Genomic DNA, 19,304 nt, shown 5'->3' with positions numbered 1-19,304 from the left:
GACGCTCCAGGGAAAACAGCCCCAGCCTGTTCAGCCTCTCCCTGTAGCTCAGATCCTCCAACCCTGGCAAACATCCTTGTAAATCTTTTCTGAACCCTTTCAAGTTTCACAACATCTTTCCGATAGGAAGGAGACCAGAACTGCACGCAATATTCCAACAATTGCACACAATATTCAGAAATCTCGATTCAGATTCCCCTGGTTATCAATTTTACTTGGCAATTCGAGAAGTGTCCCAAAATTAGAGGAGTTTTGGAGTCATAGTATACCTTAGTTATGTCAGTCAATGTTTGAAAGGTTTTAGCATCTGTGGTGTTAGGGAAAGTTAGGATGCAAATGACAAGCTGCACCACCACAACTCAAAAGAATTACTCATTGCATTAGTTTCCCTGGAAAAACAGTACATTCTTTCCACAAACTGGGCAGAGTTCTAAACTGCATGGTCAAATCCACCAAGCTTCCCAGAGGGATGGAGAAAGAAATGCTTACCCTTACACAACAATGACTTTCATGAACAAAAGTCATTTGCTGTCCTTTAACAAGGTTTTGTTGTCACTGGTGTTTTTCCCCTAAAGGGGTCGTAAAGGCAGAGGTTCTGATATGTCTGGAAATATCTACAAGAGAATGCTTTTAAAGTCCTTCTTTAAAAATACTCCTATAATGAAAGAGGAGTGGCCAGTTCTCCCAATAAAGTGTTTGGTTTTAACAAGCAGTCAGTGTTTGAGGGTGCTGGACCCAAAGAAACAGCTCCATGATGATACTCTCTCTCTGCAATCTCTCTCCGGTAATGTTTGAAGTTACCTTTTTGCCAAAGGATGTTTGTAGGATGTTGCAGGTATTTGGAATAACTCTTTGTTAAGTTGTGTTTTCATGTCAGTTGGGTTTTCAAATAGTTATGTTATTCTAAATTTGGTTCTCTTTTGTTCGTGTATAAATAAATTCTATTTTGTTTGAAACAAAAAGTGGTTGGGCCAGCTGCATTACTCCTGGAACATAGTTTTCACCTGCTTAAAACAACTAGAAAGTTCGGGCTGCTTTCTTGAAAATGCTTTGAAGGGGTCTTGCCTGGTCCAAAACAAAGTTTCTTCAGGATAGTGGTTGACTCTTGTTTTCATTGAGATAACTCTCCCATTGAAAAAACTTCATAGATGCTGGTATCCTATCACAAAGTCACTCTTCATTTACACATGAATGGTCCTTGATTATGGTATTGCCTCACTGACAGCCAATCACGAGTAACTCTGATACTCGCACTTTTTAAATGTCAGTCAGATCTCCTGGACTGGATCAGATTAAAAGCCTCAAACAGGAAAGTCCTATTCTATGATGTCCAGTTGGCGTACTTTGTTACAATCACTACAAAATAGGGATGTATTTACTAATCAGAAATTAATGTCTTGGGGTGGAACCTGCATGCAATAGTTTTCCCAAGTACCAGTAGTCCTGACTTTCTAGATGGGAAGTGGTTGTGGTTTTGAACAGTGCTACAAAGAAGCATTGGTGAATCTCTACAGTAATCTTGCAACTGATCCACAATTCAAGTCCTTGGTATTGTCGGAGGGAATGAATGGGCAAAATCTATGCAGCATCTTGAATGATGCCAAACATTTCAAGAAAGTTGGGAAAATCATAAGATGGCCAACAAGGAGCTCTTTAAGTCAAGGGCAAAACATCCTCTTTCCAAAGAAGTCCTGAACGTTGTGATGACATTCTTACTGTGACTGGCAGATGGTCACTTTGTATGCAATAACATGTCACAATTAGTCAATTTCACCTCATTAGTATACAGTTTTCCATTTCCTCATCCATTATACATAAATTAGCCACAAAGTAAGAACAGTTACCCAGTGACTATTACTGACTGGTTGATCCTGCAGACCTCCATTGGGGACTGAGAGCGTGCATTTGCAGGTAAGAAAGTGTCCAAACGCCAAAGTTGTGAAAACCTAATGTGTAATTTAGCTTTTAATCTTCAACTGGCATTCACACCAAATTCTGTAGATGCGATCTTTGAACAAGTTTATTTTCAAGGATTTGTATGACCAGCTTAATTAGGAACGGCTAAAACTGAATCCTTATTAAAGGACAGAGACAAGTCTTTTGTTTGGGAGCACATATAAGTGGCCAATTTAGAATGTCTTAACATTTGAGTGTGTCATACAAGACACTAACAGAGTTGAGAATGTCCAGTTTAGTTGTGAAAGGAAGAATGCTTGTTCGCTTTTGCCAAAAACAAAGTAGATTGAAGTTTGCATTTCGGTTTTTAGTCTTTCTTTACTCTTTTTCTTAAAAATACCGTTAGGCAGAAAATTGATACAAGTGCACAAAGGAAATATTAAGAGTGGGGACAAATAGGGATCCTAGAAGCATTTCAATAAAAACGTCAAAAAAGTAAGATATTGATAGCACCGTGGATTGTTATTGCAGTTACAACTGTGGTTGCTACCAAACACCAATATGATTCATGAAGAACACATCTGTAACAAATGTGGACAGTCCAAGCAAATTCAGATCAGAGTTGAGGAGTATGAATCCAAGCTGCAGGCACCTGCATTACATCAGGGATGATGCTCGAGGAAGCAATCACACCCCTTAGCTTAGGGAATTCAAGCTTGGTCTGTCATCAATAGTAGGAGAGTGCAAATCTAGAGAGAGATTGGAATAGAAGATCTTGAGGGACCTGAGTCTACGTAACTGTTCAACAGTCACAAGGTCTTGCAAGCTGTACGGATGGAAATGAGAATTACAGGAAGGATGAGTGGATTGATGATAGTACTATAGTACAGGAAGCTATTTAAGTTGGGGAAAGAAACAGTAACATAGCAGTGCTAGGGGAGAGTATAATTAAAGGGATAGTTACAGTTCTCTTTATGTATGAATTCCAGAAGCTGTGCTGACAGGCACCAGGTTGCCTGTTGTGCAAAGTTTAAGAACACCTTGTTAGAGATAAAGAGGAAAGAGGAGATGGGAGGAATCCAGTTATCGTCATCTGCACTGGCATTAATAACATTGATTGATAAACTCTGCTGTAAGATTCTGAAGAACACAGAAGTCCAGGAACAGGCACTTCGGCCGCATTATGTTGTGTTGAACATGACAGCAAATTAAACTAATCCCTTCCACCTGTTCTTGGTTTGTATCCCTCCAACTCTTGCACATTCACTTACTTATCTAAAAGCCCTTTCAACACCCCATCATATCTGTCTCCACCACAACCCCAGCAGTGTGTTCCAGACTCTTACTACTGTGTATAAGAAAAAACACGTCGTTCACATTTCTTTTCAACTTTCCCCACCCCATCTCAGATTAAATACATGCCTCCTATCAAGAGACATTTCAACTCTCGGGAAATGTTTCTGACCAGTAACCATATCTATGCATCTCATAATTTTATACACTTCTATCAAGTATAAGACTGGTACAGGTGTGAAAAGGAGCAAGTCAAACAACCAGGATAGGCAGCAACAAAGCAGAGAATGAGATATGACTGATGAATTAAACTGCATTTATTTCAATGCAAGAGGTCAAACAAGGACAGCAGATGAACTTGGGGCATGGTTTGGAACATGGAACTGGGATATCATGGCAATTACAGAGACATGGCTCAGGGATGGAAAGGACTGGCAGCTTAATGTTCCAGAGTACAAATGTGATAGGAAGGATGTTTAAGACGGCTGGTAAGGACAAGCCAGGGAACTATAGACCAGTGAGCCTGACCTCGGTGGTGGGCAAGTTGTTGGAGGGAATCCTGAAGGACAGGATGTACATGCATTTGGAAAGGCAAGGACTGATTAGGGATAGTCAACATGGCTTTGTGCGTGGGAAATCATGTCTCACAAACTTGATTGAGTTTTTTGAAGAAGTAACAAAGAGGACTGATGAGGGCAGAGCGGTAGATGTGATCTATATGGACGTTAGAAAAGCTTTTGATAAGGTTCCCCATGGGAGACTGATTAGCAAGGTTAGATGTCACAGAATACAGGGAGAACTAGCTATTTGGATGCAGAACTGGCTCAAAGGTAGACGACAGAGTGGTGGTAGAGGGTTGTTTTTCAGACTGGAGGTCAGTGACCAGTGGAGTGCCACAAGGAACGGTGCTGGGTCCTCTACTTTTATTCAGATAAATGAGAGGTGCTGCATTTTGGGAAAGCAAATCTTAGCAGGACTTATACACTTAATAATAAGGTCCTAGGGAGTGCTGCTGAACAAAGAGACCTTGGAGTGCAGGTTCATAGCTCCTTGAAAGTAGAGTCGCAGGTAGATAGGATAGTGATGAAGGCGTTTGGTAAACTTTCTTTTATTGGTCAGAGTATTGAGTACAGGAGTTGGGAGGTCATGTTGCGGCTGTACAGGACATTGGTTAGGCAATTCTGGTCTCCTTACTATCGGAAAGATGTTGTGAAACTTGAAAGGGTTCAGAAAAGATTTACAAAGATGTTGCCAGGGTTGGAGGATTTGAACTATAGGGAGAGGCTGAACAGGCTGGGTCCAATTTCCCTGGAGCATCAGAGGCTGAGGGGTGACCTTATAGAGGTTTACAAAATTATGAGGGGCATGGATAGGATATATAGGCAAAGTCTTTTCCCTGGGGTCAGGGAGTCCAGAACTAGAGGGCATAGGTTTAGGGTGAGGGGAAAGATATAAAAGAGACCTACAGGGCAACTTTTTCACGCAGAGGGTGGAACTTGTATGGAATGAACTGCCAGAGGAAGTGGTGGAGGCTGGTACAATTGCAACATTTAAGAGGCATTTGGATGGGTATACGAATAGGAAGGGTTTGGAGGGATATGGGCCAGGTACTGGAAGGTGGGACTAGATTGGGTTGAGATATCTGGTCGGCATGGACGGGTTGGACCGAGGGGACTGTTTCCATGCTGTACATCTCTATGACTCGATGATTGAAAGGGAGTCATGAGAGAAAGTGGAGTGGTGATTTTTTTATATAAGCAATAACATTACAGCTATACTTAGGGAGGATATTCCTGCAAATACTTCCAGGGAGGTTATTTGGGTGAAACTGAGAAATAAGAAAGGGATGATCAGCTCATGGGGATTTCAGTAGGAAAATTGAGTCAGTCAATAAGAAATGGAGAAACAAATTTGAAAGGCAATTTCAGTTGTCTGTAAGAATAGGCTGGCAATGGTAGGGGATTTTAACTTTCCAAAAATACTAAAATCCATAAAGATGACATCCATTGTCCTACCTTCATCAATCATGTTAATCACTTCCTCAAAAAATTCAATAACATTAGTAAGATATGATCTATCCTGCACAGAGCCAACCTGATTGTCCCAAGTGGACTATGTTCCTCCAAACAGGCGTAAATCCTATTCCGATGAATTCTCTCCAATAGGTTCCCAATATCTGATGTGAGAATCAGCAGTCTAGTTTTTTGGATTATCCCTATTTTCCTTCTTGAACACAGGAACAACAGTAGCTACTCACCAGTCCTCCAAGACCCCTCCAATGACTAGCGAAGATACAAATAAGGTCCCAGCAATCTCCTCTCTTGCCTTTCTCAATAACCTGGGTTAAATATTTTCTGGCCCTGGGAACGTATCCACCATAATGCTCTTCGAGAGATCCAACACCACTACCTTCTTGATCTTAAAATGCTCTAGCACATTAGCATGCTCCACACTAATCTCACTATCTCCATATCCTTCTCCTGGGTTAATACTAATGTGAAGAAGTCCTCATTTAGGATCTCACTCACATCCTCTGCCTCCAACCACACGTTCCCTCCCTTATCCTTGAACCTTCTTCCTAGTTATTCTCTTGTTTTTTAGTGCATGTATAGAATGCCTTGGGATTCTCCTTAACCCTACTTGCCAAGGTCATTTCATTTCAAGGGCACTCCTTGTTCCCTTAAATTCCCTGCTTGAGTTCTTTCTTGCTTTCTTTGTATTCCTTAGGTGCCCTGTCCAATTTCAGCTTCTCAAACCTTACGTGCTTCTTTTTCCCTTTTCACCAAATTCACAACCCCCCCCCTTATTATCCACGGGTCCTTTACCTTGCCATCCTTGCCCTTCCTCCTTAGTGGAACATGCCAGTCCTGAACTCAAATCAGTAGATCTTCAAGCAACTACCACGTCAAACATGGACTTGCCCGATAATAATTCTCCCCAATTAACAATCACTACCTCGTGATTAATACTGATGTAATTTGCCTTCCCCTAATTTAGTACTTTATTGCAAGGTCCTGACTTAATCCTATTTATGGCTACCTTAAAACTTTTGGAGTTGTGATCACATGAGCTATAGGCTAAACTGAAAAGGGAGAACATCCAAGGCAATATCTGAGTCATATAAAAATGAGCACAAGGCAAATAAAGCCAAGGAGTAAAGTGCTTAGCTAAAAGAATGGCATGAGAGGAGTGAGTCATGACACCAGTTCTTAAGTAGAACAGAGGTTTTTCAGTGGGATTAGCTTTACTTCAACTGTACTGGGATCAGTGCCTGGCGAGCTAAACAGCAAGGACAGCAGAGTGAGCATTAAACTATTAGAACGTGGGAGGATTCAGCAGGGGAATGATGTAGACTTGGAAAGCAAATGGATACAGTAGCTTGCAGGCCAACTGTTTTGATAATGATAGTCAGAGAGGGACAGGAATGGTCACAGCATACATAGAACATAAAACAGTATAGCACAGTACAGGCCCTTCAGCCCACGATGTTGTGCCCAGCATTTCTTAATCGAAGATCAACCAGAATAATCCTATGACTATTCTTTCAGAATCCTTTCCAGTACCTTGCTTACCACAGACCTAAGACTGACTGGTTTATAATTACCAGGGATTTCCCTATTCCCCAACATCTTTAGATTCCAGGTGCAAGTTCCTCCACTATCGCTGATCAGCCTTGCCCTCTTTCTGATCATTGTCTTCTTCCTCACATATTTGTCGAATGTCTTTTGAGCTTTCCCTAATACTTCCAGCCAAGGCTTTTTCATGTCCCCTCCTAGCTCTCCTCAGTCTATTTTTGAGTTCTTTCCTAGCTACCCTGTAATCCTCTAAAGCTGTGCCAGATTGTTGCTTCCTCAACTTTAAGCAAGCTTCCTTCTTCCTTTTGACGAGAAGCTCCTCTGCTCTGGTCTTCCAAGGCTCCTTTTTTTTTCACTTGTAGGACTTGGGCGTCACTGGCTGGACAGCATTGATGCCTATCTGCACTTGCCCTAGGGAAGGTGGTGGTGAGCTGACTTCTTGAATCACTGCAGTCCACTTGCTATGGGTTGACCCACAATGCCGGTAGGGAAGGAATTCCAAGAACTTGAGCCAATGACGATGAAGGAATGGTAGTATATTTCCAAGTCAGGGTGGTGAGTGGCTTGGAGGTGGTGTTCCCAAGTAGCTGCTGCCCTTGTCCTTCTAGTTGGAAGTGGTCGTAAGTTTGGAAGATGCTCTCTAAGGAACCTTGGTAAATTTCTGCAGTGCATCTTGTAGATAGTAAACACTGCTGCTAGTGAGTGCTGGTGGTGGACGGATTGAATGTTTATAGATGTGGTGCCAATCAAGTGGGTTGTTTTGTCCCAGATGGTATCAAGCTTGGTGAATGTTGTTGCAGCTGCAGCTATCCAGGCAAGAGGGGAGAATTCCAGCACACTCCTGAGCCTTGTAGATGGTGGATAGACTTTGGGGTGTCAGGAAGTGAGTTACTCACCACAGCATCCCTGGTCTCTGACCTGCTTTTGTAACCAGTGTAATTATGAGTTTCTGGTAAATGGTAATCCCAAGGATGTTGACAGTGGGGATTCAGTGATGGCAATACCATTGAATGTCCAGAGGTGGTGGTTAGAATGTCTCTGATTAGTGATCAACAAGTGCTCCTTAAACAGACTCCACATTTCTATTGAGTCTTTCCCCACAGAACAACAGAAGAATTCCCAAATTTATTGTCTGCAGCTCCGGTCTAATAGCAGTATAATTTCCCCTCCCACAATTAAATATCTTCCCGTTCTGTCTGCTCCTATCCCTCTCCATGGCTATGGTAAAGGTGAAGCAGTTGTGTTCACTGTCAGCGATATGCTCTCCCACCGAGATATCTGACACCCAGCTTGGCTTGTTGCCTTGCACCAAATCCAATATGGCCTAACCCCTAGTCGACCTCTCCACATTCTGAGTCAGGAATCCCCCCTGGACACACCTGACAAAATTGGCTCCATCCAAACCATCTGCACTAAGGAGGCTCCAATCAATATTGGGGAAGTTGAAGTCACCCATAACAACAACACTGTTACATCTGCACCTTTCCAAGATCTGTTGTTCCAATCTGTTCTTGCATCTTTCTGCTGCTAGTGGGGCTGTCTATAGAAAACACCTAATAAAGTGTCTGCTCTTTCCTGTTACTGACTTCCACCCGTACTGAGTCAGTAGACAAATCCTTCTCAACAACCTACTTTTCTGCAGCTGTGATGCACTCTTTAACTAACATAACAAATTGATATTAAAAAAGCAATGTGGGAAAGACTTCATAAGCTAGAGAATCTTAAATATTTAAAAGCTAACAAAAAGTTGATGAAAATAGCAAGCAGAAAGCCAACTATGGGGGCAAACTGGTAAGTAATATGAAATGGGATTGCAAAAGCTTCAATTGATGTTTAAAAAGAAACAAAGTAACCAAACTCTAAACATTAAGACTAGGGTTAAAAAAAATGGGAACCGGGAATAGCAAAGGAGTTTAGATTAGATTCGATTCCCTACAGTGTGAAAACAGGCCCTTCGGCCCAACAAGTCCACACCGACCCTTCAAAGAGTAACCAACCCAGACCCATTTCCCTCTAACTAATGCACCTAACACTATGGGCAATTTAGCATGGTCAATTCACTTTTGGACATCTTTGGACTGTGGGAGGAAACCAGAGCACCGGACGAAACCCACACAGACACGGGGAGAATGTGCAAACCCCACACAGACATTCTCCTGAAGCTGGAATTAAACCCGGGTCCCTGGCGCTGTGAGGCTGCAGTGCTAACCACTGAGCCACCATGCCGCTCAGAATGGTCAATTCACCTGACCCACACATCTTTGGACTGTGGGAGGAAACCCACGCAGACACAGGGAGAATGTGCAAACTCTACACAGAGAGCCACCCAAGGCTGGATTCAAACCTGGGTCCCTGGTGCTGTGAGGCAGCAGTGCTAACCACTGAGCCACCGTACCATTCCCCAGCCGAGTTAAATAAATAATTTGCATTAGTCTTCACAGTAGGGCCACTTATTATTCCAAAGATACCAAACATTCCACCCACGAAAAGTAAAGCATGGGAGAAATAAATACATTTGGTAATAATCACGAGAGAAAATATGTTCAGGAATCTAAAGGGACTTAAGGCTGATATGTCCTCTGGGTCTGAAGACTTTAAAGAAAGTAGCTACCTGGTTAGTTGATGCAGTGACAGTAATCTTCCAAGAATTCTGAAATTTGAGACGTGTTCCCAAGTCTTTCTAAAAAAAAGACTGCCAGAGTAACATCTTTACTCAAAAAGGAAAGGAGTTAATAATGTAAATAAGAGGGTGCCAAAGGGATCAATGCAGGGCAACAATTATTTACATTACATATAATGACTTGGATAAGGGAAGTGAATGTATTATCATTAAGAATGCAGATGACACAAAAATAGGTATGACAAGTTGTGAGAATGACAAAAGGAGTTTGTAGGGGATTCAAGTTAAGCAAGTGGACAAAAACTAGGCATATGGCACATAAACTGACAAAATATGAGGTTTGGCGATTTAACAGGAAGAATATGTGGGGCTGATTGTAATTTAAAAGGGGAATGACTGCAGAAATCTGTAACATAAAGGGAATTGGGAATCCTCATACACAAATCACAAAAAGCCAACACCAAGGTTCAGCAGGTAGCAGGCAAGGCTGGCTTTTATTTCAAAGGCAATGGAGCATATTAATATGGACATCTTCCTAAAATTAGACAAAGCACTCGTCAGTCCACCCCTGGAATACTGTGAACAGTATCATTCCCATTACCCAACAAAAGATATACTGGAGGTAGTCCAGAGAAGGTTAATTATGTTATTTCCAGGGATGGAAAAACTTCCTAATGAGAAGAGGATTAGTAGATGGGTATGTATTCATTTGAGTTTAGAAGAATGAGAGGCGATCTTATTGAAATACGCAAGATTCTTCTGGTCTTGACAAGATAGATGCAGCTAGCTTATTTCCTCTTATAGGACAGTCTAGGACCATAGAGCATAAACTCAGACAAAGGGTCGCCCATTTAAGACCGAGACGGGGAATTATTATTTTCTCTCAGAGGGCAATAAATCTCTGACTTCCTTTTTTACACCAGAAGGCTGTGTGGCTGAGATTGACAAGATATTTAATCAATAAGGGAATCAAGGGTAATAGGCATAAGGCAGAAAAATGGAGTTGAGGATCATCAGATCAGCCACATGGTCATCAAACGATGGAGCCAACTAGATGGGCCAAATTACCAATATTAGCTTCTCCATACAATGTCGTTAACTTGGACACCCCACAGCAACATTGTCACATAACCCCATCCTTCCATGGATATTGCCAGCAAACACATCATGGCATCTCTGATCCATTTAAAGTATGGTTCTCTCTTCAGTGGTCATTTTGGAATATACAACGACTTTTAATTGGAATGCTACATGGCCCTTGTGCATGTGAACAAGCACCAATCTCATGGATTTGATCAGGGTCCATCTCTTACTTGCTCTCTTAGTAATCACACACTTCGCATCTACTACGATGACTAGCACTTAGTTGCATTTCCACCTTAGGCCACAAATGAAGGGTTACAGTACTTCTGTCCTTCAGTGTGGCTTAGCCAGTCACAAAATTGAGCAGATCATCACAGATGCCAACAAATGCCAGTCTTAGGAGTGGGCAAGAAGTGTACATGGTAAATACATTGTGTCTTATGTCTAAGGGGAGAAGTCCTGAGCTAACTGAAGAGGGACTGTCGTCAGGGACGCCTGGCACAATAAGTCAAGGGCATCGCCATTGCCCGATCTCAGTTCAGAGGATTTGGTACACTCCATCAATTGGGACGGACATGATCAGTGTCCATTTCACTATAGTCTGGGCAATACGTCACAGTCCTTTCAGTCCAGTGCAAACTCTTGAGGAATTTACAGCAAGTCAGTTGTAAATCCAGACAGATCAATCGAGGTCTGGTCAATCATCAGATGGGGCCTTTTGCTATAATCAGTCAGGGAAGTGGACTGCACCACAATCAGTTTGCTATCAGGGGTTGCTATCAGGGGAAACTGCAATGTTCATGAGGTTGAAGAACTCAATACTAACAATTGCAGGCAGCAAGCTCGGTTGAAAAATGGAGAGGAATCACGACTAGGGATAAATAATATTAGTGAAACCATGAGCAGAAGATACAGAGTGAGACCAGGTTATTGGCATTCATCACTACCATGAACTGGAGTGTGCACAATGGCAGGCATCACTAATCTGAAAGTCCAATGCTCAGGGAGTGATGATGAAATCTACATACATAATTCCTGGTGGTACGGGGAACATGTGGAGGGTTAGTATTGATGGGCTGGCTCGGAAGTTTCAGAAAGAAAGGTAGATGAAAGTTTAATTTTGCAGGGAAGGAGGGGGTTAATGATCAGGTTGACCCTGCAATTGACTTTGCCAAGCCAGGCACAAGTTGCCGTCCATATTCAATCAACTCCTAAATGTGAACTGTAAATGGAAAATTGCTGTGACCACACAGAGTTGATGTTTATTTCTGTTTGAACATGAGGGTAATTGCGAGTTACGTGAGACCTTTCAAGGCGCGTCTGCATGAATCATGCACTTGCACAGCACAGATTTCAATCATCTGTAATCATAGCATTATTCATGCAAAGTTTATGCACTGGTTAATTGCGAGGACTGCAAATGCTGGTCTGAACAAATCTTAACCATGTCATTTATAATTGCAAATTGAAAGATTATCATCCCAGTGAATCAGAAATGATCTCAGGTAACCTTAAAAATGGTATCTTGAAGGGACAAAGATAATACAAGACCTCATATGCTGCACAGTTTTATGGATCAGATTTCCTCTCATGTTGAATGGTTAGGTATTCTCCAACAGGCTCTTGGGTGTTGGGCAACTGAGTGGACAATCCCTCAGTACTCATGTAGCATTTACACTCTCCCACTGTCGCTTACCAATAAAACTGCTGTATTCATCGGAATAAGGTCAGATTTCAAAAGCTGCAGTCATTCCACTAAATTTCTTGTCAGAGTGCTTCACGTATCATTTGATGGGAAAGTATGGTTAACTGTCATTTTGAGAGGATTGCTCATACTAATATGGATTTCATCAATTTACAGATTTGTTCATTAGCAAGAGAACTGGTGAGGAGGAAGTCAAAGCATGTTTTTCCTTCTTGTTGGTTCCTTCATCACCTACCTCAGATCCAGTATAATAGATATCTCATTTTCAGCTTGATCACCTGAGGCATTTAATAATGCTTATTGAAATTAAACCCCAAAGCATTTCAATGTCCTTATCATCCTCAGTACTTCCTTCAAATGGAATTCAACAGAAGAGTGCCAATACATTAGCTAAGGGTTGGGGGCCCTTAATCAGCATGATATTTCCCTGCCCATATCAGACTTCATACCACGAGAATTCTTCGGTTCAGAGAGTCAATATCGAGGACTTCCAGAGTAATCCTGGCCAGACTGTACACTACTATGCCGCCATCTCTACTGGGTATATCCTGCCAGTGGGACAGGACAATTAAAGTGTTAGTGTTGTCTGGGATGAATAAGTTACGAACCCACAATTATGACTAAATCATGTTGTTTGTTGTTTGATTAGTTTGAGACAATTTTCCCAATTTGTCAGAAGTCCCCATAAGTTGGAAAGGAGGACGTTACAGGTTCAACCAGGCAGCTGAACCATAATACGTCATTAAATTCGACTAATGAAGTCAACTATCCTGTTCATGGCTACTTCCTTTGTACTACCCGAACTGCAAGTATGCAAGAGAACCTTGACTGCTTTAAAGAGGAAAAAAATGTAGCATCGTGAAAACACTGCAATTCTGATAATGCAAAGATAAACACTGCAAATTTTAAACCAGAAAGTATTGAGAAATTGTTTTTTTTTAAATCTTCAGCTGGGACATCGAAAATTCTCATTTATGAGGAAAATAGCTCAGGAGAATGGAAAAGAGTGACCTAAGATTATAGTGCTTCTTATAAACTACCAAACATTCAAAACACTTTACAGTGAAATTTTGAAGTAGAGTATCCCTGATGAGAGAGACTGTCACAAAGCTGTTCCTTTTTTCCTAAAGAGCTGTTCCTTTTCTCAAGGATACTGCATCCTTGGTTTTTTTCAGACGGGTCATAAACAGCTCCCGGCTGCAAAGTGGTTAGCTTGGTACAGAGATGAAAAAGGATTTTGGGAGGCTTTTGTTTATGTGTAAACAGGCCAAAGTGGTCATGTTTTAGAAGTTAATGAAAGGGGAATGGCCAGCTATCTAGCTGAGCAGTTCAGACCAGAACTAGTTAGGAATTCAGCTGTGTGGAAACAGGCTGTTAGACTCTCTCTCCTTCTGTCCTTCTAACTTCAACCTGCAAGCATCAGTTACATTTTTACTGTGTTTCATGGGGTTTGCTTATTGGGATTGTTGTATATATTCAGAACAGCATAATTAAGTCTAGTTTAGACAGACTGAGTTCTGTAAGGGTTCTTTATTCAGTTCTTTGTGTTTCATTGGGTAATTTTGTGAATAAATATTTGTCTGTTTTAAAACCCGGTATTCAACCTAGCTAACTTACTCCGGGAAATTTTCACTGTTCGTTTACAGAAACAAATTACAAAGTTATAGTTTGGGCTGCTTACGTAAGAATGTAAGTTATAGTTTGGCCCAGTCCATAATAAGACATGTTGATGAAGCATTTCATCATAGTATTCTTGCATTTATCCTGAAAAATCTAAGTTTCAGATGGTCACAATTATCTTAAACTACCCGAAGAAAGGGACACTGTTGGCTGAGTTTGACTGACCAAGGAGTTGCCATGAACAAAGTTATGGTTAAATATGGGCTCCCCAATCTTCCAAGTCATTTTTGGATCTGAAAGTTGTGTGGAAAGGCAGAGTATCTCATCCGACAATTTAAGCAAGCTGTTTCATGCTACAAGAATGCATTGGTGACACAAACAGTATCTTCAAATAATCATATGTTGCCGTACTTCATCAGATGTGCTGCCACCACAGAATTGATACATATAATGTAGAATTATACTTTGTGCGATGACAAATGCAAAAACATGATCTCCCAATGATTGCCTGATCAGGTCAAACAATATGCTCTAGTAAATGCTCATCAGCAGATTAAGACACTACTCAAACACCCTGCACTTAGAAAACACAGAACAAAATCTCCTATTAGTTACGATTTTGCAATTGAAACTTTATGAACAACCCCAAGTGTTAATAACTACAAATATTACATCAATACAAAATCAGGAGTCAAGTTTGTCATGTGGCTTATTCACACTGTGAAACGCACCATGATTGCTCACTGCTTTCTGTAAACAACAAATAAATTATGTTGATGTCTTATACCTTTTTTGACTTACTTTGGAGCCTACATATACCCACTGCTTTTACAATAACAATTTCACAGCAAATCAGAGCAGACTTGACAACCAAACAATACCCAAATTTGACAATGTTATCTTTGTCCTTAAGTGATAGTCAAATAGCTTAAACAGCATTTCTCATTTCAATTGTGCACTTTTGAAGTTTAGTTATGGTTGCAGTGTAGAACATGTAGCTGTCAGTCCCTAGGTAGCAAACCTCCACAGCTAACAAGGTGACAATAATCAGATAATCTGCTTTTATAACATAAACACCAGAATTACTTCTGAACAAAAAACAACTACAGTTGCTGGAAATCTGAAGCAACAGCAAAAATTACTGGGGAAAGTCAGCAGATCTGCCAGCATCTGCGGAATGAAAGTAGAATTAAGATTTTGAGTCAAGAAATCTGAAGGAGTACGTCGAATGTTAACTCTGCTTCCTTTCCATACATGTTACTAGACCTGCTCAGTTTCTCTAGTAATTCCTGTTTTTGTACCAGAATAACTACCCTGTTCTTCCTCAAACAATTCAAGGGACTTGTTTATATTCACCTTAGCAAAGAGGTGGTACTTCAGTTTAACATCTCACCTGGAAGTCAGCACGGTCAACAGTAGGACGTGCTTCAATATTACCTTCTTTAGTGAGTTTTATCATTAATCCCAGGGTTGGGATTTCAACTCCAAACTTTGCAATTCAGAGGTAAGCATGCTACCAGGTGAACCCCAGCTGCTGCATTTGAAAGCAGATTCCAAGTGACTCAACTGGAACATCATAAAACCCTGTAATTTGCATCGGAGCATGCAAGGTAAAGTGTGGACTCATGAATTTGCAATAGGAACATTCCCCACAAACAACAATAATAAAAATTGCAAATGAGGTTTGCAGACAGGGAGTTAGAATTAAGCATCACCTGAACAAAACTCAGAAATGTACCAGCTTGACACCAGTTCTCAGGTAATAAAACCAAAAACCAACGGTTTTTAAGTGTAACAAAGATTACAATAAAGGGATTTCACTGACCGGTCATGTTCCAATAGGAGTTTTGCAGCTTCAAGACACACATCAAGCGAGACTTTTCCCAGAAGATCACTGACTGCTAAAAATGAATCAAAATAACTAAATGTCAGTTCCTGTAAATTAGATTGTGTCAAAATGTGGTTATACTTGATCCACTGGAACATACTGAATCATAATTAGTTAATTTATTGTCAAGGAATGAAAATAAAAAAATGCTGCAGATCATAGCGGGTCAGGCAACATCCACCAAGAGAGAGCAAGCTAACATTTTGAATCTGGATGACTCTTCATCAAGGAATGGTGTTCAAAGCTTGTCCACCCAGTACCAATAATATCACAGTCAAATTGTAATGAGCTAAAAGCATTGCTGTTGACATGCCATTTGATTGGCACACTTCAGGTAATCACAGAGATTACATTAGAACAGCATACAGTAGGAACAACTGAATCTCAAAGTAAGTCATGAAGGTTCAAACAGCAATGTGCAAACATCATTCCATTCCAACAATGCAGCAGAATAAAAATAAGGCATATAAACTTCAACAAATCAAGGTGATTCATTTTAATGTGCAGGAAGGTTTCAGGTGGACAACATGGAAGGAAAGGTGTGAAATATATTTGTTGGCCGAGATCTTAAATTTAGGTTGATTTTGCTGTTTAGTTCCTTTTGTTAAGATTGTCAAATCTCATGGTAAACACACCCTTAAAGGGCACTCTTATTATATCTTTAAAAAACATGCTCATGATATCATCACTGTATTATAGAATGCAACCTGAGGTACTAAGACCTTAGACTGCATCTTAACTCTAATCACCTGAAGCATGATACTGCTGGAAACGTGTTCCTCTGAAATTATTAGCTTTAATATTAGCCCAAGCACAAATGTGCCTGAAGAACATAATGTTTGTGTATATTAGTAGTTTTAATAAACATCTACTCGATTCTTTAACAGCATAATATTTAGACAGAGTTGCTTATCCAACAGGTGATAAAAGGATTGCTGCATCAAATAAATCACCCTAAACTCTCACCATGGTAGCAGTAGTGGCCGATGCAAAAGATTCCAATACGTTAGTTTAAGGTTTTTGGAAAACTAACTGAAGACCAATTAATCTGTAGCTTTGGATAAAGAGAAAGTACCTCATCTTTAAACAGCAACAGTTTCTGAGAGTACAGGCAATTGGATATAGCATTAACCATCAAGCAAAAAGACTGGAACACAAGCTCTTCCACATTATCATACATTTCTACATTTTTTTGCCTTAATTACAAGTGTTTTAAACAAGCTGTAGTTCACATTTGAGCTGAAAAACTACAGAGAGTGAGAAAGTGCAAGTCTCATGGACCAATTGTGCCAAAGGATCTGTCTCCGTGCTGTAGGACTCTATGACTTTGTTCCTAAAATGTGATACAAAATTAACTATTCCTCACAACAGATTCAAAGTCTGGTTCTTAAAAGAGGAGAACCTTTGATTTCTAAGCAAGCAGTCCTGGATCACTTTTATTAATTTGCACTGGTGCAAATGGATTTTAAGGCTGACCCATTGATAGCAGAAATCACATTATGGACTGGGCATCCGGTGATATCACAATGGTTCAAACAGCATATGCAGTTATATCTTACAGATCAAGTTGATTCCAAGAACAGAGATATAAAACCTCATTTGCCAAATGCAAGGAATGGTTTTACATCTAGCCTATCCATAGATGATCAGGAAGATACAAAAATGGTGGACATGATTCATCATGGTAAGAAACAATTTCAGGATTAATAGGTACCAACATACTTCACACAGACAGCAACCATAACCAGAAACTGAAGCAGCTAATGTTCCAATGTTGCAAGACACAATTGGCTAACAATTAATGATCATATACCAGGAAAGAATCCAACCATTGTCCCTTGACTTTCAACGGTATTACCATCACTGAATTCCCTACTGTCAACATCATGAGGTGATCAGTGACCAGAAACTGAACTGGATCAGCCATGTAAATATAGTGGCTATGGGAGCAGATCAGAGGCTGGGAAACCTGCACCAAGTAACTCACCACCTGACTCCTGAAAGCCTATTTTCTATCTACAGCACACAAGTCAGAGATTTGGAATACTCCCCACTTGTCTGTATAAATGCAACAAAGAAGCTTGACACTATTCAGGTCAAAGCAGCCACTTGATTGGAACCACATCCCTCAAACATTCACTCTCACCACCACCTACACCATGGCAAAAGACGTCCAAGTTACAGGAGTAGGCATTCAGCCCCTTGAATCTGCGCTACCATTCAATGAAATCTTGGCTGATGTGTGGCCTAACTTCACTTATCTGCCTTTTGCCCATGTCCCTTTGCTGAAATAAAATCTGCCTCAGATTTAAAATTAACCACATTGGAACCACATCCCTCAAACATTCACTCTCACCACCACCTACACCACGGCAAAAGACGTCCAAGTTACAGGAGTAGGCATTCAGCCCCTTGAATCTGCGCTACCATTCAATGAAATCTTGGCTGATGTGTGGCCTAACTTCACTTATCTGCCTTTTGCCCATGTCCCTTTGCTGAAATAAAATCTGCCTCAGATTTAAAATTAACAACTGATCTCGTATCTACAGCCATTTGTGGAAGAGAGTTTCAAACATCTACCATTATTTCGAGAACGAAGGTATTTCCTAATATCTCTCCTGAATGGTCTGGTCCCAGTTTTTGGACTATGCCCTTTGTTTTCATAGAATCACATAATCCCTACAGTGTGGAAATAGGCCTTGAGGCCCAACACGACCACACCAACCCTCTAAAGAGTAACCCACCAAGATGCATTACCCTACTCTATTATTACTCTACATTTACTCCTGACTAATGCACATAAGCTACACATCCCTGAACACTGTTAGCAATGTAGCATGGTCAATTCACCTAATGTGCACAACTTTGGACTGTAGGCGGAAACCGGAGCACCCGGAGGAAACCCACATTTTTAGAATCTCCAACCAAAGCATATAGCTTATCTTTCTTGTGACGATACTATGGCTTTATGAGGTGCATTTTTTGCCCTTTTTGGCATGAAGAAAGCTTGAAACAGGTACCAAGCAGTCTGCTCAAGAAAAAAAAGTAAACAGCTTATGAAACCTGTGTTTTTTTTATTTTAAAATTGAACAAAGAAGCAGCCTGAATGGATGGGGTCAGGATCCCACAGAACAAGGATTTTTAGTTTTAGCTTTTTGCAGTTGCTGGTGTCTTGTAACTAGATATGGAAGCTCTTATTTCTCTTAATTAACAGGCTGCTCGAATTGCACGTGAGACAATCTATTTTACTCCATTTGCCATTGCCAAGTCTGTGTTTATGGGATGTTACTATATTGGAATTGTTAATATATATATTATTTTGTTAAGCATTTTGATAGTTACACTTAAATTAATTCTTTTTTATTTTGCTAGTATTTTGTATGTGTTTTGACCAATCAAACTACATCCAGAACACAATGCCTAGCATTTGCCTTTAGAGTCATAGATAGAGTCATAGAGATGTACAGCATGGAAACAGACGCTTCGGTCCAATCCGTCCATGCCAACCAGATATCCCAACCCAATCTAGTCCTACCTGCCAGCACCAGCCCATATCCCTCCAAACCCTTCCTATTCATATACCCATCCAAATGCCTCTTAAATGTTGCAATTGTACCAGCCTCC

General features: G+C 40.7%; 1 protein-coding gene across 1 annotated transcript in view; it reads right to left on the bottom strand.

Moving 5' to 3' along the window:
• tex11 (testis expressed 11) overlaps positions 1 to 19,304 on the bottom strand; it is a 228,271-nt gene that overhangs the window by 173,138 nt on the left and 35,829 nt on the right. Inside the window, exon 10 of the mRNA XM_043705303.1 lies at positions 15,618 to 15,693. Coding sequence (XP_043561238.1) covers positions 15,618 to 15,693 — 76 coding nt within the window. The remainder of the gene's footprint in view (positions 1 to 15,617; positions 15,694 to 19,304) is intronic.

The sequence above is a fragment of the Chiloscyllium plagiosum genome, chromosome 15 (genome assembly GCF_004010195.1).
Source record: "Chiloscyllium plagiosum isolate BGI_BamShark_2017 chromosome 15, ASM401019v2, whole genome shotgun sequence".
In the NCBI taxonomy this organism is placed as follows: domain Eukaryota; kingdom Metazoa; phylum Chordata; class Chondrichthyes; order Orectolobiformes; family Hemiscylliidae; genus Chiloscyllium; species Chiloscyllium plagiosum.
Note: the sequence above shows the minus strand (reverse complement) of the source record. Positions and strands in the feature narration are given on the sequence as shown.